Consider the following 23,526-nt stretch of genomic DNA (forward strand, 5'->3'; position numbering starts at 1 on the left):
TCGAGTTCAATTCCCAGTCAGGGTGCATACCTAGGTTGTGGGTTTGATCCCCAATTGGGGCACATATAGAAGGCATCCAATTGATATTTCTCTCACAGCACTGTCTCTCTCCCCCTCTTTCTCCTTCCCTTCTCTCTTAAAAAAAAAAATCCTTGTGTGAAGATTAAAAAAAAATTTTTCCCTCCTAGGTCCCAGCAACCCAGACCCACCAAGCTCTGCAAGTCCTGGGGACCCCATCACTGCAGTTCACTTGGCCCTGGGCTCTGAAAGTGACCCAGACTAGATATGACCAAGTGCCCATGTGCGGAAGCTTACCCACTGACCCCGTCCATAGGAGGGGCGGGGCCGGGCCGGAGGAGACGCAGCCACGGGCCTGGGGCTCTCGTCCAGGCTGTTGCAGCGATTGCTGTGTGGTCTGGGACAAGTCGTTTAACCCTCTAGTCTAGAGCTCCACTTTCCTGTCTGTAAAATGCGCAGAAGAGTGCTTCCTATCCTGAGTGCTAAATACTACAAGAATGGCACCTACCATGCACAGCACAGGCTGCCTCGTAGATCCTCCGAAATCTAGTTTGAAGGAAGCAGAATACCTCATGCCTCATACTCATACCTCAGGTGTGTCCTCCGTGAGAAGGTCCCTTGACTCTGAGAGTTGCAACATCATTGTAATATCCAATGAGGACCCCAACAGTCCCCTGAGTGACCCTGTCCCTAGGAGCCTGAGGCTCCAGTGTACCTGTGACCAACACTAGGTATGGGGCACATCCTGGGTGGGACCAGAGACACTGCCAGGACCAGCCCCCCAACCCAGAACATGGAGTCCTGGGGCAGGGAATGGAGGGAGCAGTGGCTTTGCTGAAGCAAAGATCCCCAAAGCCCCACCTGACCCCGAATCCTGGCAGCCTCCTCCAAGCCCCACATTGGCAGCACAGGGCACATCCTGGGGCACAGACTTGCTGTGGGCGCTGAGGGGAGACACAGGGCTTAGGCACTGGATTTGGGCTGAAATGAACATTTGGGGAGGCTGGGCCCTCAGAAAGAAGGGGATGGTGGCAGGCGGCAGGGAGTCCTTACCACCCAAATCTGAAAGTACTGCCTGAAGGCTCCACTCCAGCACTGAACTTGACTCAACCCAAGTCTGCCATATAAAACAGAGACCGGTAACGTCAGGCCGATGGTGTCTTAAGTGAGATGACATCCCGGAGAGCGACGTGTAAACTGTGAAGTTCTGCACAGACGAGGTCTCATTAGGGGCCGAAATACCTAAATGCAGCTTCAGGAAGTGAAAACTGGACGTTAAGAATCAGGCCATAATGCACCTATCAAACCAGTGAAAATAAATTAAAATAATGAAATCCATTGTGGCTGGCCTGTGCACAGGGCTGGCTCACCCTTTTTACAGCCCAGCCCAGCAGCGCGAAACGAGAACCATAAAACTGTTCCCATCCCGTGACCTATTAGGCACTCTCACTTTGGGGACCAGGCCCCAAGGAAATAATTTAAAAGGAAAAAGTAATTCACATAAGGACATTCACGGCAGGGCTATTCAGGAGAAAGGAAAATTGGCGTCTGCCCAAACGCCGGGCAAACGGAGAAATGGTGACCTAACTGCAGCCCGTCGATGCAGGGGGTGCCCTGAGGCCGTTAAAGTGACAGGTCTGAGGGCTCAGTCGATACCGGGAGACGTGCGTAGGAGATAAAGTCGTCCCAGAAAGCAGAGCAGACCACTGTTTACTGCTATGTAAAAACATATTGACAGGTGTGGGCAGGGAACTCGGAATGAGTGGTTGAGGTTTGATGGTCACCGGGTTCCTTTTTTCCCCCCGTGAAGTTGTTTAAGTGGGTAATAATAACAATAACAACCTGAAAGCAAAATCGATCTTGCAGCTCCGGAGCAGGAGGGGCCTTAGACCCTGGGACAGAGGACAGGGCAAGGAAGGACAGTATTTCTGGGGAGTCTACCACCGCCAGGCAGAACTCTGATCCCCCCACCCCAGGCCACTGGGGGTTCCCAGCCATCAGCCCACCCAGCTGTGGGGTGGGGTTATGGGTGCCATAACCCAACTGCCTGAAACCTCTTAAAGCTGCCCCAGCAGAGTTCCTCCAGCCAGGCCTTCATCCCAGCTCAGGAGGCGGGAGAACGGTGGCTCTGAGGTTAAAACCCAGGGAGCCAGCCCTCTCTGGTGTGGTTCAGTGGATTGAGCACCAGCCTGAGAACCAAGGGGTTGCTGGTTTGATCCCTGGTCAGGGCACAAGCCTAGGTTGCCGGCCAGATCCCCAGTAGAGGGCACATGAGAGGCAACCACACCTTGATATTTCTCTCCCTCTTTTTCTCCCTCCCTTCCCCTCTCTCTAAAAATAAATAAATAAAATCTTAAAACAACAACAACAACAACCAGGGAGCCAAACATAGGGGCCTGATTAGCTTTCTGCCCCTCTTCATCCACTGATCCCAGGAGGTCCGCTCTTATGCCGCCTGACACCCCAAGTCCTGCGAGCCACCCTTCGCCCACCCATTAGTGAAAACACACTGTCCCCTGCTGTCAGCCAGAAACCTAGGAGCCGTCCCTGACTTCTTCCTCCACATCCCACACCCAGTCGACCAGTGAGCCCTCTCAACTTGAACTTCAGAACAGATCCTGACTCTAACCCCTTAGCTGCCACCACCACCTCCTGCCTGAGTTATTACAGCAGCCTCCTGGTCAGTCTACCCTGCTCCTCCCTTGCCTGGTGCGATCTGCCCTCCACACACAGCCCGAGGGATCCCTCTTCTGCTCAAAACCCTACCATGGCTCCCAACTCACTTGGAGTCAAAGCCAGTGCTATTCAAGGGCCTGCCACACCCCTGTCACGGGCCCCCATCCCCACCTTGTGTTCTCTGCCCACCGCCCCACTGTGGCCACCCTGCTCTCTGCGGGCCAAGCCCACTCCTTCCTGGGGCCTTTGCACATGCGGCTCCTTCTGCCAGATGCTCTGCCCAGATTCCCAGGGCTCACCCATCACCTGTCTCTTCCAAAGTCCTTCCCAGGTCACTTCGTTGAAGATGGCACGCCGGTCCGTCCCCCTTCCATCGCTCTCTGTCCTTTCCTTGTGCTGTGTGTCCTTCCCCACACTCATCAACACCTGGCCTAATAAACTGTCACTTGTCCACCCCCTGTGTCCCTGTCAAAAGGTGAACACCCCTGGGAGGGAAAGCATGTTATACCCGTGAAAGGGATGAACAATCTTTTTTTTTTAAGAGTCAATTTGAGAAGCATGAAGTTTAGGAACATATTTTCTTTAGCATCAGGTATATTTATAAATCAGGAAATGCCATACCTGCCCCCCCCACCGCTTAATTATTCTCATTATTTTTCCCTCCATCACTGAAGGGCTTCTCTCCTTTTTAGGCTAAAATTTTAGAAACCACATAAGTGGTATGCACTGTAGGACCTGATTATAATGCTGAGCCTCTGAACAACTTGCAAATGACTTGAAACCCAGCAGGTTGGGGTTGGGGGAGGCCAATTGGACCAGAGTTCAATCACAGCCAGGCACAGAAAAGTCACTGCTATTAGGAGGCTCCTCGGGGCTAAGGCTGGGGAAGGAAGGACTGTGCCCTAGGAGGAAAGTGAGGTCTGGAATGGGCAGTGCTGGGGCGGCAGCAAAGGCTGAAGGCAAACCGGTCTCCCCATCTGTAGAAGAGCCCCACAGAAGGGTTCCTGCTCTGAACTTCCCGAGAAGAAAATGGGAGCACTGGAATTCTGCCACCCCCACCTCCTGGACCAGGCTCTGCATCTTGCTCCCTCTCTGCCAATATTGTGCCACATGGCCACACCCAGAGGCTCACATGTCACTTCCCTGATGGCAGCTTCTGTGACTTACCAGCTTCCTGAGTCAAACTGGGTGCTGAAATCACTCACTTAGCAGGTCCTCCTCTGAATAGCTGGGTCATTTACCCCCCACACGCCAGGAACCAGGCTAAGAATGGCCTTCCACAAGCACTCCCATTTCCTCTTCACCACAGCCCCCTGAGGAAGGTGCTACTATTACTGCCATCTTGTGCATGGGGAAACTGAGGCACGGAGCATCACCTCCTCAAGATCACACACCAGTGAGTGGCTAAGGCAGAACTTGAACCCAGATCTGGTCCAGAAGCCTCTACTCCTATCTTCCAGGCCACAGTGCCTCCCTATAATCCCACCTGAGTCAGAGAGATGATTATTCATCGACTTTGATATATTTAGGTGCTTGCTTCTGAAATTAGACCTTGCTGGTGTCATGGAGCCTGGCAAGTCATGTGCCACCACTGCTCTCAGGGCTGCTAGTCACTGACACCTCAATGTGAAGAACTTCTCTGCTTATTCCCTCCCTGGGGGATGATGACAAATGAGGGAAGGAAACAGTGGGGGTGGGGGGCTGCAGGACCATTTGGCTCACCCTTCCCAGAATCCTCCTCTGTGGTTGCCATGGCGCCACTTCTGCAAAGGCCTGGGCCCTGGTGGGGAGGGGAGGGTGAGGTGGGGCTAAAGGAAGTGACCCAGAAGAAAAAGAGCTGGCCTGTTTACAGGGTCCCTCTGGAAAAATGGGGCTGCAGAGCCATCAGACCTGAGACCCTTATCAGGGCCACCCTCCATGGAAGGGAGAAGCGATTCCCAGAAGGGAAAGACTGAACAGAGATGAGTGAAGAAGGTGACAAAAGTATGTGGAAGGGTAAGCACATCAAGCAGAGGAAACTGAGGCACACAAAGAAGACTGGACCCTGCACGGACTGGCACTTGGCAGCACTAGCCCAGTGCCCAGAAAACAGTAGGCACTTAATAAATGTCAGCTCAAAAGAGACTTCCTAGTTAGGACACCAGTGAGCCCCAGTTTGCTCAGAGCAGGAATAAAGCATAAGCACTGCGTCACAGAGATGCGCTCAGGGATCCCGTGGTGAGGGGCTCTCAGTGAGGGGCTCCCGTCCTGCACAGAGCTCTTCCAGGGTGCCAGGTCCCCTCTGAGCCTGAGCAACTCTGTTCCTGCAAAGCTGGCTGGGGAGGGCTTCAGGAGAAGAATAGGCCCCCTGCCGCTCAGTCCAACTGGGGCCACTGTGTCCATGCGCCCAGCCCCGCCCCCACCCTGGCACAGGAGCAGCGGGTGAGCGCACGCCTGGCACAGGCCCCAGTGCCTGGGAGAGAGGCTCCAAGTGGGCGGCTTTGTGTTTTGTGAAACCAAATCCACAACTGATCTCTCCAGCCAAGCAGGGCCTGCTGGGAAGGCTGGCAGGCCTCTCTTCCCGTCCCCCTGCTGGGGCCCACCCTCCCCCAGGAACCATGGGGAGCTCCAGCTGCCACCCTGGCTGGCATGGGGGCTGACAGGCCTGAGCCCAATTCTGGAGTGCCAGGGTTCATCCCCTCCCCACCCTGACCCCCTTCCTGCCTGGAATAAATTGGAATACAAATCAGAGAAAAATGCTTTCTTCTGTTTGAACAAATTGCTATGGATTCCTCCCTGTCTCAGGTCAGGGCTCACGATGGGGGATATTTTCACTCGCCGACTGCTAATAGACTCAGGAGAAGCAGCTGGATCGATGGAGGCCAGGAAAATTAGCCCAGAGCTCCAGGTCAGCCTTGGCCTGCCCCTGCCCCCACTTCAGGACTCCTAGGAGGGCAGGGGCAGCCCTAACCCAGGCTGGACACAAGCACCAGCTGACGGCCCATTCCCACCCCTCTGCCTGGGACCCAAGGCAAGGGTATCCAGGAGGGGCAATGGGATGAAGGTGGATGGGAAAAGAGGTCCATAGTACCCCCCACAGTCAAGCATTGCCTCCTGCACGTATCTTCACGTTCGTGAGTGCAACGTCAGCATGTATGTGCATACGTTCAGCTCATGCGTGGCCTCGATATTCACATGTGCACAAAAACACAGATACAGTGCACATGCACAAAGTACAGAGAACATTCGGAATGTATTTCAGCTCCTGCTGCGGTACCCAGAGAGAGCAGTTTATCTAACGCCAGTGGTTCTGTGCACACACATGCACACACGTGCACACACCCCTCAGTATATTAGAGCCCAGATGAGGAAGAGAGGTTTGGTTCACTGGCAGGCAAAGCATTCCCACTAGCTTGGCATGACCTTTCATCTCTGGCCACTGGTTTCTGCCTCTAAAAACCTGAGCATTTAGGGCCAGGTGATCTCTAAGCCCATTATCTCTGACCTTTCCATAATTCCAAACTGGGCTGCCTATGGGCTGTGTGGCCCGAAGACTTCTCTCGCCTTCTCTCAGCCTTGGGTTTCTCTTCTGACAAACGAGGAGGTCTGCCCTGAGGTCTCCCCTGGCTTTGTCACTCCACAAGCCTGTGATTCCCAATCATCTCTTTGTCTTGTTCTCTGCTGTCTCAGCGCCCAGGACACCACCAGGCACACAGACAATACTCAAGAAAGTTGTGATTTACTAATTAATCTCAGGGCCCAGTTGGCAGTGAAAAGACTGAGATAAATCTACAACAGCATGGAGGTACCACTCTGATCTGGGCTCCTAAGGCCCAGGGACCTTCGGGGTGCAGACTAGCCAGGCCATTAGCGACGGGAGGTTTCTTTCCTGCAGAGGGAAGTGGACAGAATGCAATCGACCGCGTTACCCACAGAGAATCCTGCCTGCAGAGAAAAAGGGCAATCTTCTAGTCTCAGAGATTGTCCCCACCTCTTTCTTAGTTCTGAATTCAGAGGGTGGGGAGATAATGATGGTGCCCATGGCAACGCCCAAAGGACCCTGGAGACTCTGGGTTTGTCCTCAACAAAGCCCCTAGCCCTGCCGTCCCCAGGTGTGAGGCCCCTCAACCCTTCAGGGAGAGCCTGCATTCTACCAGGAAGGCCTTGGGAAAATTAACAAGCTAGAATTCTGGTCACAGAATCCAAGGAAGCAAATGAAGAGCTCATGGGTCTGGTGGCCACAGGAGAGGTTTTTCTGCCTGGAGTCAAGGCTTCTGCACGCAGCCCAGAAGACAAGACCTATAAACAAACAGCTCAGCAACAGACTGGTTCTGAAAAAGCAAGACGAAAGGCTTGAACGGGATGAAGTCCAGGCTGTCGCCTCCTCTGACCACTGCCACGCACAGCGCCAGCACCTGAGGCTAGAGTCCCACCGCCTGCGTGTGCTGCGAAGCACCAGGGATGAACACCCCCAGGAGCAGCCTGCGACCAGCGGCAGATGGGAGTCGTTGTGCACCTGCCCAGCCCCCTCAATGCCACGGGCGAACTCTGAGTGTTTGCTTTCCAGTGTCCCAGGGGTCCTCAGTGAGACATGGGGGTGACTGGCTTGACCACGGTTCCCTTCGCTTCCCTGGCTCCCATCCCCATTCCCCTACCTGAGCTCCCCGTGCTCACCTCCCAAATACACTGCCTGCACTCGGCTCCTTATCTCAGGGTCTGCTTCTGGGGAACCCAAACCAAAACCATGAGTCCAAGACAATTCTGATCATCACGGCATCCCCTATTAAGTCTCTCACGATGCCACAACCTGGGGCCCTCATCTGGTCCCACAACCACACTCACACAACCACGTGCACACACACTCTGCCTCCACCCATCGCTTCTCTGAAACCCCCTCGCCTGAATCCCACTGCTTCAAGATCCAACTTAACGGATCTACGGATCAACCAACCCGAGCCTCTGGGAAAAGGCTCAAGGGCTGCCGGGTACTCCCAGAGCAGCACTCTGGGAACAGGGGCGGTCCCTGCTGGCTGCTTTGTTGGTAACCCTAAAGTGCATCTACCCAGGAGTCCTGGACCCAGAAGGAGCCCCGTGTTTTGTAGCCTGGATGCAACGAGGCCTGGGAATAAGTAATGGGGTTTACGGGGTCGGGAGAGGGTTGTAGAAATGCAGGCATAAAATGAGCTTATAAACGCCATGTCGACATGTCCTGGCTTCTCCTGAGCCTACAGGTTTATGTAGGAGAATAAGAAAGATCCAGCTGTAAAGTCCCTTGACATGGTTTTTAATTTTAGCTTTCGTACCTAATTGCTGTGTGACTTTGACAACTCACTTACCTTCTCTGGTCTCAGCCTCTTCCTGCACTGAATCTCAAAGACCTGCTTCTGGGTCACTTAGGGCCACTTGCTGGCAGCTGAGTGAGCTCACTCCTTGCTCCACCCTCGGCCCCACTCACGGCCGTCTCTGTGTCTACCCTGTGGCCTGATTCCAGAAAGGAGAGTAATGCCAGGCCTCACCACAGCACAGAACTTCAGCCTGCCTGGCGTGCTCATGTATTTTGCTGGAAGGTAAACTGACCTCCCCAAGGTCACCATTTTACCAGAACACCAGAACCCAGCCCAGGTAGATGGGGCCATAAGAATTAGCTCCCTCCCCACCTCTGCCTTCCTGATGTCCTTCTCAGAGATGGAAAGAGTACCTCATTAAGAGCTTCTTAAGAATCACATAGGGAAAGTTTCAGGGCCAAGGAAATGTTCAAGTTCAGCTCAGGGGCCTCAGCTCCTGAATCTTTCTAACAAGAGGTTATGTTACAGCAAATTGAATTAAAGTCAGATAATGAGAAGAACTTCCCAAAAACAAAGTACTAGAGATGTTGAGCAAACAGCGGTGCATTCCCCAGGTCTCATGTGGGTGTGGGCCTGCCAAGAGGCAGAAAGATGAGCTGGATCACCTCTGCAGTGCTCTCTGGCCCATGGCTTCTGGCATAGCCCTTAGTTTCTGTTCCCCAAAACTCCACAGAGCTCTCCTGTGGCTGGTACTGAAAGGAGCCACTTGCCAAAGGAAAGAGGTACCAACCAGCAGAAATCAACAACGTCATGAAGCATGAACAGGGCATGGGGTGGGGAGGAGGGAAGGAAAGTTCTGGCAGACAGGAAGCTGGGACCCCCATAGGAATGCTTGGGTGACCCCAAGCAAGTCTCTCCCCTGCTCTGGTCTTGGTCTTCTATAAACTCCCAACTGGGCATCCTCAGAGCAGCCAGAGCCCCCCACCCCACCTGAGTGGGGCTGGCAGGGTTGGGGGAGAAGGGGGAGGAGCACAATGTTCACTTTCATCTAAATCCTCTCTCATTTCAAGAAACGCCAAGTGACTGTGAGGTGGAAATTTGTGGTAAAGACTGCACACTACCTTCCCAATGTCCATTCTCCCCTTTTTTCTAACTAAACCCCGATACTGTCTTAGGTGAGAATGTGCCCTTCTCAGCCTCGCTTGCAGCTGAGAATGGCTCATGAGATGTAAGCAAAAGTCATTGGGAGGGGGTTTCTGGAAAAGTTCGTTAAAGGGAGCTGACTCAGCTGGTAGCCCTGCTCTTTCAAATGTCCCTCTCTTCTTCCACTTGGAATGAGTCATGATGGCTGAGCCCCAGCAGCCCTTGGGTGACTCTGAGGCAAAATGCTCGAAAGCAGGGGTTCCCAAACTTTGCTGCACATTGGAATCACCTAGGGATCTTAAAAAAAATGCTGGTGCCTATTTCCCACTCCCAGATATTCTAATTTAATTGGTTTGAGGTATGACCTAGGCCTTGGGATTTTTAACACTCCTCAGGTAATTCTAACATGAAGCAAAGTTTGAGAACCAGCACTGTAAACAGAGCAGAGCAACACGCTGAAAGAAGCCTGGATCTCCAGTGACCAAGGAGCCACCACGGCAGCTGTGGACAGCCTACCTCCGAACTTCAGAAAGTCAGCTTGAACTTGGAGCCTCTGTCACCAGACCTTTGTTTCTAGCAAAAGAAAGAGATTCCTAACTCAGCAGCACAGCCCCGGGAACACCAACCAGCCCGATCCTGCCCTGAGGAGCCTCGCACTGGGAGCAGCGGGCGGGCTCCGGACTTGGCATTAGTTCAATTCAGCTTGAGTTCAAATCCTGACTCCACTACCTGCCACTGTAGGGCCTTTGGCAATCGCTCGAGCTTCTCCTTCTGAAAAATGAGGGCCCTGGAAACGGGTGCATTCTCCCACTCCACTGCGAGCTCCGCGGGGCCGGTGGCCTCCACCTCTGCAGCCACAGCGCCCGCCCCCCCACCCTTCCAGATGCTTAGCAGGTACTCCTGAACTGTTTGCTTGGGTCACACTGAATTGCTACAATGTAGCCCAGTTCTGAGATTTTCATTTATTTACAAACCAAATGGGGAAGAGAATGAACAAGAGAGCCACATTTCAGAAAGGTAACAGGATTTGCCTATTGCAAATCAGTGAACGCAGCACCTCCGGGCAGTCTCTTTCAATCTCTCCAGGTTTGGGACCGGAGATTCCCTGGTTGGAAGCAGAGAGAGGGGCCAGTTTCCCAAGCTCCTGACCTGGACCTTCCAGTTACCACTATTAAAATAGGGAGTCTCTGTAGTCTCCGTGTTCATAATTTTAAAAATAAAAAGTGTGTGTGTGTGTGTGTGTGTGTGTGTGTTTAAAGACCCCAGGGCCCACATGAGCTTGACTGAACCAAAGCTTGGGCAGTGACCCAGAAAACTCAGAAATGCCCTCAGAAAGCCCCAGGAAGAAGACAGCTGTTAGGGCCTGACTCCTTCCGATGCACTGTCTACACCAGCTGTGCCTGAGAACCAACAGGAGAGCTCTTGCGACCACAGCTGCCTTGCCGCCACCTGCAGAGTTCCTGATTCAGGAGGTCCTGGGCGCAGCCAGGCGCCTGTGGTTGAAAGAGCGCTCCGGGTGGTTCCGTCAGGCCACCGGGATCGAGAAGCACTTCTCTACACAGCTCCCAATCCTCCAGATAATCAAAGTCTATTTTGACTGGGTATCTGGGACTCAAAAGGACCCAGGAAGAGCCTGAGGTAGAATCTCCAAAGCAGGCTAAGTCACACCTGCCAAGTCACCCCCGCTCCATACCGCTTCACCCACGCACTGAGGTCACTCACCCCTGCAGCCCCAGCTTCCCAGACCCGCAGCCGCAGCTGCCTTCTGGGGGCTAGGCCTTCTGGAGGAGCTGCCACCAGCCTTCGCTGGCCTGCCACATCTCTCAAAAGCGCAGCCTGCACTTCCGACTTCCACATGCCTCCCACACCCAGGGCTCCCTGCCATCTGTCTGCCACCCCCTCTGCTCTTGTGAAACAGAGTCCCCATAGTTTGCCTAAGAGTTTACAAGGTGCTATTGCTTGGGCTCCTCTGACTCCAAGGAGTGTATGCCTGAACTAGTCTTTCAGATGGAGAAACTGAGGCTCAGCGAGGCGAGCTATTAGTCAAGGGTCTCTCAGAGGCAGCATGCTGCCCACCTGGCCCTCCAACCCAAGGTCTGCCCACCTGCGTCCAGTCCTCCTTCCTGTCTGCCCTTACCATTCGAAGACTGACCCACGCGCCCGCAGCACTGGCTTCGCCCCAGGGGGTGTCAGAGGTGCAGACTCGACCTAGCCCAGGCCCACTGATCAGATCTGCCTCCTCCACTGCCTCAGATGCCCCTCCCCCCTCAGACTCATCCTCCCCCTGGCTTTCCAGCCCCTGTTCCCTTGCAGGTCTCCTCCTCCCTCCCTGAGGCCACCGGCTCTGTCTTGTCTTTCTCCTCCCACCCCAGGGTGCTGGTCCCAGCCAGTGTCCTCTCTCACTCCGCCCACTCTCTCCTGGCAATTTCATTCCACTTCCTGGCTTCAGCTGCGTGCACACAAACCCACATGTGCAAACCTGCCTCTTCAGAGCGGATCTGTGTCCTGAGCACCAACATCCACTCCACCAGCCCCGACAACGTCTCTCCCAGACATCTCACACCAGAGCCCCACGAAGTTCCAAATGCACTGGCATTGCCATGAAGATAAAGCTACTTCTTGTGGCCTCAGTGCAGGCACGGTGCTCAGGCTGCCCGGGCCCTGCCTCATTGCAAACCCACGCAGTGAGTAGGCAGGTATGATGGTCTCCATCTGACCCACAGACAAGCCACCCTTAGGAAGCAGATGGAACTCGAGCTCTCAGAGCTGGTGCAAGCTGAGCTGGGGTCCAGACCCGGGTTTCTCACCAGAAGTCCAGGCTCTGAACTGCTTCACTGCACCGCCCCAGACCTGTCGGGCCTCCTGTGCCTTTCGCTCTCCCTTGATGTCGTGGTGTGCCAAGCCTCCCAGCTCCAAACCTCAGGGCCATTTTCAGCTCCTACCCCTTGACTGAGCTCTTCGTGAAGCACATTTAGGACCTACAGATTGTACAGTCTCATTTCTTGCCTTCTGCAAGAGTCTCTAACTGGCTTTCTTCCCCCATACCCAATGCCCTACAGTCTATTCTCCACATGGCAGCCAGCAGGATTCTACTAAAAAGGTGGCAGTTCATGTCCCTCCTCTGCTCAAAACCCTCCCATGGCTCCTCACCTCACTCAGAATATAAGCCAAAGTCCCTGCAGAGCCTTACACTGTCCTTACAGAGCCTTCCACAGTCTGGTCCCAGCAGCTCTCCCCGTGGCTGCCTCCGCTCCAGCCTCCTCCCTGTGGCCAAACAAGCTACCCCAGGACCTTTGCACTGATTATTCTGCCTAGAATACACTTCCTGCAGACACCCACCCGGCTTTCTCTCTCCTCCCCAGGCATCTTCAGGTCTCTGTTCTGGGGCATCTACTCAAGGAGGCCTCCCCCGACCACCATATATGAATTTGAACCTCAGTCTGCCACTCCTTGTCCCTTGGGTGTTTTACCACTTTTTCATAGAACTCTTCATCATGGGATACATTATATACTTATTTATTGACCTGTTTATTGCCTGTCTCCCCTTAATATGAACATAAACTCTGAGAGCAAGAACTTGTTTTTTCCCAAATATCTCAAGATATAGAATCTTCACTCACATATTCATGGAATGACTGCAGTTCTTGTACCCAGTCCCTCCTGTCCACTCTCACGGCCCCCCGCCCTGGACCACATCCTCACCACGTCTTCCCTGGACAGCTGCAGGACCTCCTGGCCAGCCACCCAGCCTGAAGTATAGCTCACATCAGCCCATTTCCCTGCTCATGGCTCTCCCAACGGCTCCTCCCAAACCCAGGCCTCCAGCCTCCTCCCCCCAAGCAAAGGCTTTGCCATCAGCAGATCTGGGTTTAAGCCCAGCTCTGCCACTTGGACAAGGAACTTCATCTTCCTGAGCCCTCAGTTTACTGGTCGGTACATCAGGTCATGCATGGCTCTCGCGGGGGTTGTGGTGAGGGTGGACAAAGACAGTGCTCATTCGTGAGCTCTGCTTGGCAGTCAACGTTAGTGATTTTGATTGCCGTGCCTTTACTGTTCCGGCTCCAACTGTCTCGATTCCCTTTCAACCTATGCTGCAGCCCAGCAGAGTGACACTGCTCCCCATACGCACTCAGGTTCTTTCTCCTCTGTGCCTTTGCCTCCTCCAGGGACGCCTTTCTCAGTCCTTTCTTCTCTTTGTCAAGGACAGTTCAAGTGCCTCTTCCCCACAAGGCCTTGTAATCTCCTTTCCCTTCGAATTCCCACAGTCTTTTACCTGCCATTGTCACAGCGCATTTATCAAGATCTTCCGGGAACCAACACGTGGTCTGTGAGTCCCCACCTTCCCCTCGAGGGCAGAGCCTCCACCTTGTTCATCTCGGCACCCAGTCAGTTGTCGGAACAGGGCCTTGCTGAAGGGATATACTAGGTGGATATTCAATGAATGGTGAGGGCCACACCGTACAGCTTTCCTGCCCCCAAATCAGAAGATACACTGGGCTGGAGTCTCAGAACCACTCCTGACCAGCTGTGTGACCAGCTGCGTTTCCTCATCTGTAAAATGGGGGCAACAGGACCTGCTCTGCCGACCTCTCATAAGGTTATGTAAGCAATGGGGGGAGGCACGGAAATGCTTGGTAAGGCATATGGCACTTACGCACCTATCCGGGATTGTTGTTATAACCAATGATTCTCCCTGAAAAGTTTGTTCCTCTTTGCACAAAAAGATGCCAGAAAGAACCATCACTAAAGGCATGGCAGGATGTCAAGTGAATTTTACCTTCTTCCTTATATTTTTATATATTCTCTTATTGTTTTGCAAAGAGCACGTGTTAGTCATAGACCTGGGGAAAGGGAGATTTCATTGTTTTGTTTTTTTAAAAAAGGGATTCACTTCTTTGAGTTAGGTGTTACTTTTGCCTCCGTATCGGCATTTAAATGCAATAGAGGCCCCTTAGCAGCTAGTACCTGCCATCAGCAGATACAAAGCAAGGTCTTCTATGAAGGTGGGGAAGATGCAAGGCAGGGGCCACACCCCAGGTTCACACAGAGGCAATGCTGGCAGGGCATGCGACTGCTCTGCACACAGCCCCACCTGGGCTAGAGCGCAGGGAGCTAAACCCCCCACCATCGCCTCCCCCCACCCCCCAGGGCTTTCTGTTGGCCTAGGGGAAGGAAATGTGAATTTGGCCACAAGTGAATGCCCTGGGACATTGGGAGGGGAAACAGGAGAGCTGGAGGGAGGCAAGGAGCTGCAGAAGGCCTAAGGCGCCCCCCTTGGATCCCAAGCTAAGATATTAGAGTAAGTAGTCTCATCCTCCTTGAGTTTTGAGGCCAAGGAAACCTAGAAAAAGCAATAAGCAATGTGGCGGCCAAGTCCGCCCCCTCCTGGCCACATCTGGAGTGGCAGTGCCCGGTGCACAGGGCTGGGTCCCCAGGCACACACCCTGGAATTGGGGCTTGGTCAGACTTTGAACAAAGGCAGGTAAGAGAGGGGCGAGGCTCTTCCAACACTGAAAGGCCCAAGGTTCCATCTCCCAGGTCCCCTGTCTTTGCTGGGTGGGACATCTTCTGCCCCAAGCTCCACAAGCCTAGCTGCAAGGCAGGAGTGAGGATGGGGAGGAAGGCAGAACTGGAGGCAGTGTGCGGAGGGTGTGAAGTGGAGAGGAGGGTGCGCCACACTGCTGCCTCGGTCTCACTCCTCCCAGGCCCGCCTGTGCCTCCTGGGCAGCCAGAGAAGCCACGGCTGCTACCACTGCCAGGATTTCCACTCCCGCACCCAGGTATTGATTTCCTGCATCATTCATTTGCCGGCCTTGGCTGCTGTGATTAGCTCCCTCCATTCTCCCTATGGAGCCCCCCGCCCGTCCCTCCATGTTCCAGAAAAGCAGAGCTAATACCAGGCTTTAAATGAGGCTTTGCCACCCAGCCCCAGCAGCTCACAGCCAAGCCTAACCAATTACAAGTAGGCCCTTGGCGTGTCTGCAGCCCGCCTCGTCAAGGGTGCTTTCCTGACTAATAAAATCCTCTCTAACCACCCCTGCCACCCCCCAGAATCCCACCAGCCAGGAAGCACAGATTCATAAAATGAAAGATCTTGCAGATCTTGACCCTATGGGGGCTCTTTGCCCTGACTCTAGATTTGGAGAGCCCTCGGGCAGGCTCAGCAGCCAACATCCATTGAGGGGGTATACAGACAATGCTGGTACAGCAAATAAAGCAGCCTGGACTGGGGGACACAAGGCCCTCTCCCTCATGCAGTTGCTATGACTGAGAAGGAAGGAAGGACAGAGGCATGGACTTCTTGAGGACATTTGGAAAACCCTAAGCTTTCTGTTAGCCTCTGTAGGGTACCAGAGTTTTCCAATGCGATGCCTTCTCCAGGGGGAGAGTCCAACCTGACAGGCAGGTTCAAGACACAGGGTAGAAACTCCCATGAAAATCCCAAGAGTGTCCACACCTAGACGAACACCCAGAAGATGGCACTGGGAGACACATTTCCTGAAATTCCTTCTCCGCACTCCTCGGAGCAGGGGAAAAAACCCTGACTTGGTGATAATTCTGTAAGCTATGTTGCTCTTGTCAAATTATTCAACATCTGTCTTCATGTTCCCACAAAAATTAGCATAGGATAGTAGTTTCTGATGACACCTTTGGTGAAATATTTTGACTTCCACCAGTAAGTTGCAAACAACCTGTCTTAAGGATAATGTCAATTCCCACTCCTGCATATTAAATAATCCAGGGATTATTGTTGTGCTTTTGTAAGGGAGAGGAATGCCTTTCACCTGCCCCTGGCTGGAAGTCCGGCAGCTACAGGAGGAAATGAGGAAGCCAGGGGAGGCAGTTTCTGATGCTATCCTCACAAAGAATACTCCTCCTTCAATGGGCTACTGCCTTTGCCCAGAACCAGGCCTCTAGGGCCAGCCAACCACCCTGGGCTGCCAGAAAGCCGTTTATAAGATCCACCCAGGAGACTGGGAGGCGAAGAGGAAAGGGGGAACCAGCTCCAAATGGACCATCTGGTCTAGTACTCGGCTGTTGTAGCATCTGTGCCCCAAAGAAAAGCGAAGCCACCTGGCCAGGCTGAGAGTGCTTCCCCAGTCCTATTGCAGACAGCTCAGCTCAGGGCCGGCAAGAGGGCCCTCGGAGGGAAGCCTGGCATAGGGCTCCCGGCCACTGCCTTCTACCAGCCTCAGCAGAGACTCACAGCTCAGGGCAGACTCTGATGGGTCTGCCCTCCACATCCTGCTCTTCCCGCTTCAATTCAGCTTCCAGGTTTACTAATCTGCTCCTCTCCAGCCATACTGTTCTGGGGCAGGGGGAGAAGAGGCTGAGGGTTCCCTCTCTAGGGCACACTCTTCTGCTTCTTTGTGTGTGTGTGTGTGTGTGTGTGTGTGTTGAGTAAAAACTGCCTCCATCCTCACTGTCAGGACAGCACTGGGCTCCTAGCCTCTTCTCTCTTCTCCCTTAGGTCCCCTACAGCTGCCGACCTAAGACTCCAAGATGCACCCAAACCAAAGACCCTCAAAGAATGCCAAACTACCCTGCTGCAAACCATCTTAGACAGACTTCTTGGAAAGAAAGAATTTGAAGAATCATTTCTTCAAACTCCCCCTAAACCACGGCCCTACATTTTTGCAACAAATATTTGCTGAGCTCCTGCTAGGTACAGGCGCCATGCTGGGTGCTGGTATATAGTGAGGACACTAGTGACCATTTCACCCCACATTCTACTCTTTCTCAAGCTGCTTCACCTGCTTTGGGGATAGAGGGAAAGTGGGGGGCAGAAAGCCAGCTCTCCGCATTATTTCTTACCCTAAACCCAGCCCTACACTGGTTCTCCCTTCTGCTGTATCTGGTCAAAGCTTCTAGCATCACAATGAACTCAGTAGGCTCTTGCCATCCTCCTCCTCATACTAGATCTTTTTGCTCTCTCTCCATCCACCTCCATAAAGACGTTCCACCCAGCAAACCCTCTGAGTCCCCAGTCATCTCTGGAGCCACACTCTCAAAGGGCAGTTGGAAAGAATGCTACCCAAGAGCCCAAGGTTGGCCCCAGTGCACACGACACACCTTACTCACTCTGAGTGAGAGCAGCGTGGACCCAGGCACATGGAAAGGAGGAAATATCAGCCAGTATGGCTGAGTGGATTGAGCAGTGGCCTGGGAACCAAAAGGTCACCAGTTCGGCCAGGTCCTCAGTTGGGAGCATGCAAGAGGCAACAGAGCAATGTTTTTCTCACACATCAGTGTTTCACTCTCTCCTTCTCTCCCTTCCTTCCTCCCTCTCTAAAAATAAATAAATAAAATCTTTGTAAAAGTACTCTGAAATCAGGGTCTGCAGAGACCATTGCACTTATCTCCCACTCCGTGCCCTCATTGATGGGTTTTCCAGGCTAGACTCAGGGGCGCTTCCTTGAGATGGGCCCCCATGCAGCCCTGGAGAAGGCTGGAGAAGGTGGAGGGAGTGAAGAAGGATGGCCAGGAGATGGGCTTGCCAGATCCACCCAAGAGCACTCAGAGGGAGGACAAGGCGGAGGACCCCAGCAAACAGAAGGGCTCTCAGTCACTCGCCAGAGCCTAGTGGGGTGTGATGAGAAAGAAGTAAAGGCCTGATGGATGTCCCTCTTAGGCTGCCTCTTAAGGAGACACTGAGGCTGTAGGGAAATCTTCGGGGGGGGGGTAGGAAAAGGGCACTCCCCACCCTACCCCCCATCCCTGATGTCTTCCCTTACACTGGGGAGGCTGAGGCCTCTGGAACCCGTTCAGTAGCCTCTTGCCAATAAGCCAGCCTCTCTTCAGTCCCTGCTACATTCTTCCTCCTTCTTTCCTTTTCTGGCCCATCTGAAGGGCCAGGCAGTAAGAGACACACAAACTAATTAAGAAGCAGAGTTTGGCCAGATGCCTGGGCCAGCCTCCTCAGGGAATTAGGCCCATGCCAGCCAGCAAGTCACCTTCCAGAAACCCCTCAGGGCACCCCTCCCTCTTGTGAGGTACCCCCAGAAGGAAGCATTTCGAATCTGCACCTGAGGCTGGCAGCCAAAACAGTGAGGGAGGGACAAATCCTCTGACCCTCACCAACCGGACAGGCAAACTCTCCCCTGATCTGAAGGCAAGTAAGTAGGCCCTCAAGCTCAGAGAAAGAAAGCGAATCTGTCCCACTCCAGCTACACATCACTAAAAGGTGGCCTACACAGACCGCCCAGCAGTCAGAAGGCAAAGTACGGGCCACTGGGCCCAGAGACTGACTTTTTGTGTTGTGGGGTCGGGGCATTTCGGGCAATAGAACTCGGAGGAAGGGTCCCTGAGAAGGCTGATGCCTGCTCTCCGGGCCTTTCTCAGGGAAAACACACGGGAGAAAAAGGAGAAAGGGTAACTGGAGTCCCCTTGGAACCCTGGAGTGAGGCGCGGGGATGAGGGAGCAAAGCTGCGGGGCAGGAGGCAGAGTTTGGACATGTAGCGGCTGGGTGCGTGACGAATATGCGTTTCCTGGGGACGGTAGCTGAGTGTGTGTGTGTGTGTGTGTGTGTGTGTACACGAAGAAGGAAGGTGGGGCTGAGCTTTTGTAGATGGATACCGGGAGCAGGAAGAACTGGCTCCGGAGAAGTCCGAAAAAGGATGATGGGGTTTTCGGCGCCGGATCCAGGGGATATGGCATCCACCCGAGCTGCCAAGAAGCGAGTAAAAGAAGCGAAGCCTCCCCGATATCCGGGAAGGCAGCCCGCGGCTCGCCGGCTGTGCCAGCAGTCAGCTCTCCCGCAAGCCGCACGCAACTCCGGGTTGCGCATCGCTCAGCTTCCACTCCGGAGGCCAAACCAGGGTAGAACCAGGTTTTGGTCCAAGTGTCTGCCCCAGCCCCCCGGCTGGGGTCTGTCGGGATCTCGGAAGCCGACTTGGTGCTCTCCAGGGTTATGAGTCCCTCCCGCCACGGACAGGGTTTGAGAAAGCGGGTACCTCCCCCTGGCATCGCCAGCTTCACGCCAGACCCTACGACCCGTCTCCACGCTCCAAAGCAGCCAGCTCGATCTCCTTGCGCCCGGGAAAAAGGGCGGGGATCCCGGCAACCACTCCAGAGTGCGAGCCGGGGTCCCCCACCAAACCCCGGCGGCGCGCACTTTGCGCTTCTTGCAAAGTTTCCGCTCGGTGCTAAGCCAGCGTGCAGCGGGACTCGGGCTCTTACCGTAGACTCCTTGTCCTCGGCAGTGGAAGGGGATCAGCGTCAGAAGTAGAAGGCAGGTCACCTCCATGTTCATGACCGGTGCTTCATCCCCGCGAGGCGGCGCAGCCAGAGAGGCGGCGGGGGGCGCATCCGCCGGGGCTCCGCGATGCCCCCTTCCTCTTCCCCTTCTTCGAGAGGCCACGGAGGGGGCGGCTGCGGCGACTGAAACCAGGAAACTGAGGCGGCGGCGGCTACCCGGGTTTCTCCTCCAGCGGGGCCGCTGCCCGGGTGAGAATACAGGGGGCGCTGGCCCGGCCCCGGGTGCCTCCGCGCGCCCGGCTCAGCAACCTGCGCCCAGGCAGGAGGAGCGCTGCCGCCGAGTCTTCCGGAGTCCCCAGGGCTTTCCCCTCAGGGTACTGGGCGCCAGACACCCACTGCGTCGTCTGCGGCGCTTCGATCCAACAGGCCAGGGACCGCTGATAAACTTGTTTTTTCCACCCAGGGGACGCCCCTCCGCTGAGCCGGGCGGGGAGGCCGAGTCTCCGCGCGGGTTAGTCCGCGGTCTCCAGTCCTTCGGCGTGTGCTCTGGGCTCTCCCGGGCGGAGGAGCAGCGTGGGCTGGGCTCGGCCAAGAAGAGAGAGCCACGGGGCCCCGGGTCCACGAAGTTGGCTGAACCGCCAAGGAACCCCGGGGAGGAATCGCGCCCGGTCGCCCCACGGGAATCCGGAGAGCAATTCCGATCAAGAAAGACCCCAGCAAGAGGGGAAAGGAGGAAAGTTTGAGTCGTTTGAAAAATATTCGCGCTCTCGCCGAGGCCGGAGCTGCAGCGCCGGCGCCTCTCGCCGTCTCTCGCCGCCTCCGCTCGCCGCGCTCCGCTCCCGCGGTCCGGCGGCGGCAGTGATGCTCCCGGGATCCGTGCTCTCCGGAGAGCGGGTCTGCGCCTTGCCCCAAGTTGATCGTCCCCGCCCCCGCCCGGCGGCCTCTGCCGGCGGGGGCCCACTGCGGGCGGGGTCAGGCCGGGCTCCCGGGCGCGGCGGCCGCTGGGCTCCCCGCCGCGGGAGCGCTCCGCACGTTCCGCAACTTGGGCTTCACTGTGCTGCTTTTTCCCCACTCCGAGCTTTTCATTCTGCGCCTCCCCCTCCTCCTTCCTTCCCTCCCTTTCTCCCTTCCTCTTCCCTCCTCCCTTCTCCTCGCGTCTCCGCGTTCGGGCTCTCGCTCTCCCACCCTTTGTCGCTCGCTCTCCTGTTTGATTCCCCTCCAGTTAAAGAAAAAAAAAAAAAAAAAAGGAGCCAATTAAAGGCAGCCCTGCTCGCCCGGTCCAGCCTCTGTCCAATTTCCTCGCCTCCCCCAGGACCAATTAGAGAAAACAAAACAGGGATGGGGGAAGCAGACTGCCTGCTCGCTCTCTCTCTCTCTCCCCCTCTACGCCCCCCTCTCTGCCCCTCCTCCATCTCTCCCTCTCTCTGCCCCCGCCCCCCGCCCGCACCCCCGGCGGGAAAATGTCAGAAAGCAGAAATGGATCCATCTATCCCGAGGACAGTGGCGGAGGGACGTGGGTTTCGGCGCGGGCTCGGTAGCCGCGCGCTCGCACACTCCCTCTGCACCCGCCCTTGCAAACCCAGACCGGCTGCCCGAGCCCAGTGCACCGATCCCAGTGCGCTCGCAGGGCAAAAACAGCCGCTCACCCCGGGGACCCAAGCCAACGGGGCGCCGCACACTTTGTAAATGTTTTGCACTTTTGGGAGCGAGACTGAAGCGGGGGTCGGAGGGAAAGGCCGGGGCGCCCGCGGTTTGGCTGGCGCGCGAGCCGGCTTGCTGCTGTCGATCTGCAGGGCTGTGCGTGCAGCCCCGGAGTCCCTCCGCCCCGGCCGAGCCCCCGCCCCTTCCCAGGCTGCTACAGCCTCTCCCGGCGTAGGGCGTGGGGCCACCGCCTGGCCGCAGGCTGAGCCGCTGGCGGAGAGGGCATGCTTAGAGCTTCTGCCTTTGCCGCGGCCCACAGGTTGCCAACAGGTTTGTCCGCAGAGCCCCAATGCTAGAGCTAGCTCGGGCCATCCCCATGATCCTCAGCTCGCCCCTTTCGCCATCCAGCCTCCCCTCAGTACCTCAGGCGTCCCCAACCGCCCCAGGGGCGCACTCCCTTCCGGCAGCTGAGCTCGGGGCCCGCTCCAGTTGCTGGGGTCTGGCACTCCGGGACTCCGCTACTTCAACCGGGCCCTCCTGGAGCAGGGGTGGGGAGAGCGCTCCCCTCAAACGCCAGCGCGGAGGAGTGTGGACTGGGAATCGAGGTGGGAGGCCACCCCCTGGTCTCCGACCGTGTCCACCTACCGGGGTTCTGCTAATCTCACCTGCTCCACCTGTCGCCGTTATTTATCTCGGTCTGTGCGCAGGTATTGTATTAGGGCGACGGGTGGGATCGCGGGCAACCGCAGCAGCTACCAAGCGTGAAGATTATCAGCCTTCGACCCCCAACCCCCAGAACCCTCAGTGTCCTGGCTGTGATGCTGGTTCCACGACTGTGCATTTGTCAAAACTCAAGGAACTGTACACCAAAAAATTGATATTTCCGTGTGTAAATAAAAAAAACACACATTTTTAAAAATAGTAGTAATTACCACTCCTTCCCCAGGCCCATTTCCTGCCGGGCCCCTTCTCCCTTGACCGTCCAGGGGCTCACTCCGACAAAAGTACGTGCCCCCAACTGCGGAGGCAGGAGTAGGAGGGGTCGGGCGAAATTCCAGGCGGCATTGGAGGGGTGCCATCAGCACCCCTGAAACCTAAGCTCCCCTTCTGTCCATGTCGGGAAGTCCGAAAACATCTGAAGAATCCTATTCTCCGTTGCGGGAGGTGCAATTAAGTGCAATCACCTCCACCTAATTGCACCTCCCTCATCCCCTCCCCCCTTTTCTCTCTCCTCACTTTCCTGTGAGTCCAAGACCGGGTAAGGGGACCCATACCCATCAGATGCCAGCTGAAGATTTATTAAATGAATGAATGAATGATGCCCATCAGAGGCCGGATACCACTGACCTAGAATAATACCCTTTGTACTCCCCACCCCTCAGCCATTATCTGCCTCCACAGAGATAGAGGTGTACAGCCTCTTCGCACCCACCTCCCCCACCCAGTCTGAAAAGGAAGTGGGACCAACTAAAGGTTCAATGATGAGTAGCTCCTTTTATTGTCATCTTCTTCCTATATTTAAAAATTCCTAGAAATGCTCACCTTTGGGGGGAAGCTTTCAGGGAGCCATCACGGTGATTGCCGCCCTCCTTGGCTTTGCCCACTCTGAGTTGAATGAGCTGTTACCCAAGTCACAGGAAACTGCTTTACTGTTTCCCAATTAGCTAGTCCAACCCCAACAGCAGTTCATTGTTCTTCTTTGCCTTTGGGGTGCGTGGGAGGGGACAGGGAACCCCACTGACTCTGCTGACATTCTCTGGAGTTTGCTATCTCAGAGCACTTACACTGGCCTGGAGGAGAAAGAAGACCCTGGTGAGGAGAGACTGGGAAGAGGGGAGAGCTGAAGACCAAATTGCAGCCAAGCTGGGATTGAACATTTGCTGTAGCTAATCCACTTGTGAATATGCTGCAGCTAATTGTATGCAGTGTAAATACCTTGACAGCCTGTTTGCTGTGTCTGTAAATTCAGTCCTCTCATCCCCCGAGTGTGCCCCGCCTGCTGCTTCTGCACCAGAGCCCTCTGTCTGACACTGTGAGGCAACGAAGAGAAGGAAAAGAACAGTAGCCTTGGGAGCCATCAGTCCTGCCTGCCAGTCCTAACCTCTCTAGGCCTCAGTTTCCCCAGCTGTCAAGTTGGTAGGATCCCAACTTCTCAGAGTGGTTGGGAGATGTAATAATAGCTGACACCACATGCCAGGCACTAGTCTAAGCCCTTTATGTGTATTAAGTATTTAATCCTCATTACAACTATGTGAGATAGGGCTGTTATTCTGAGAATAACAAGGATTTAGTGACTCATGCAGCTGCTAAAGGCCTCACTGGGCTTTGACCTAGGCAGCTTGGCTCTGCGACCTTGCTCTTTCTCACTGTTCTCTACTAAAGAGACGTAAGGGTTTGTGTGCCTAGTAAGTGTTATTTACAAGAAATGTTTTCTGTTCTCTTCACACACAGAGGACAACTGTCTGAGCCCTAGATTGGGCAGTTGGGGGTTGGGGGGGCGGCGGGCACAGAGAGCTAGACCACTCACTGGACCTGAGCACGCTGAGGTCTGAGACCTGGAGGCTCAGTGGTCAGCACCCAACTGCT

The 23,526-nt window shown here is 55.0% G+C and overlaps 1 protein-coding gene across 4 annotated transcripts in view; it reads right to left on the reverse strand.

The window, feature by feature from the left end:
- The window catches only part of MDGA1 (MAM domain containing glycosylphosphatidylinositol anchor 1), a 55,019-nt gene extending 35,172 nt beyond the window's left edge, over positions 1 to 19,847 (reverse strand). For all 4 annotated transcript variants that reach the window (XM_036024061.1, XM_028510597.2, XM_036024059.1 and 1 more), the window contains exon 1: positions 19,282 to 19,847. In XM_036024061.1, the coding sequence (XP_035879954.1) occupies positions 19,282 to 19,354 (73 nt within the window). In that variant the 5' untranslated portion in view covers positions 19,355 to 19,847. The remainder of the gene's footprint in view (positions 1 to 19,281) is intronic.
- Between the last annotated feature and the right edge of the window lie 3,679 nt (positions 19,848 to 23,526).

This window comes from Phyllostomus discolor, chromosome 4 (genome assembly GCF_004126475.2).
Source record: "Phyllostomus discolor isolate MPI-MPIP mPhyDis1 chromosome 4, mPhyDis1.pri.v3, whole genome shotgun sequence".
NCBI classification, from domain to species: domain Eukaryota; kingdom Metazoa; phylum Chordata; class Mammalia; order Chiroptera; family Phyllostomidae; genus Phyllostomus; species Phyllostomus discolor.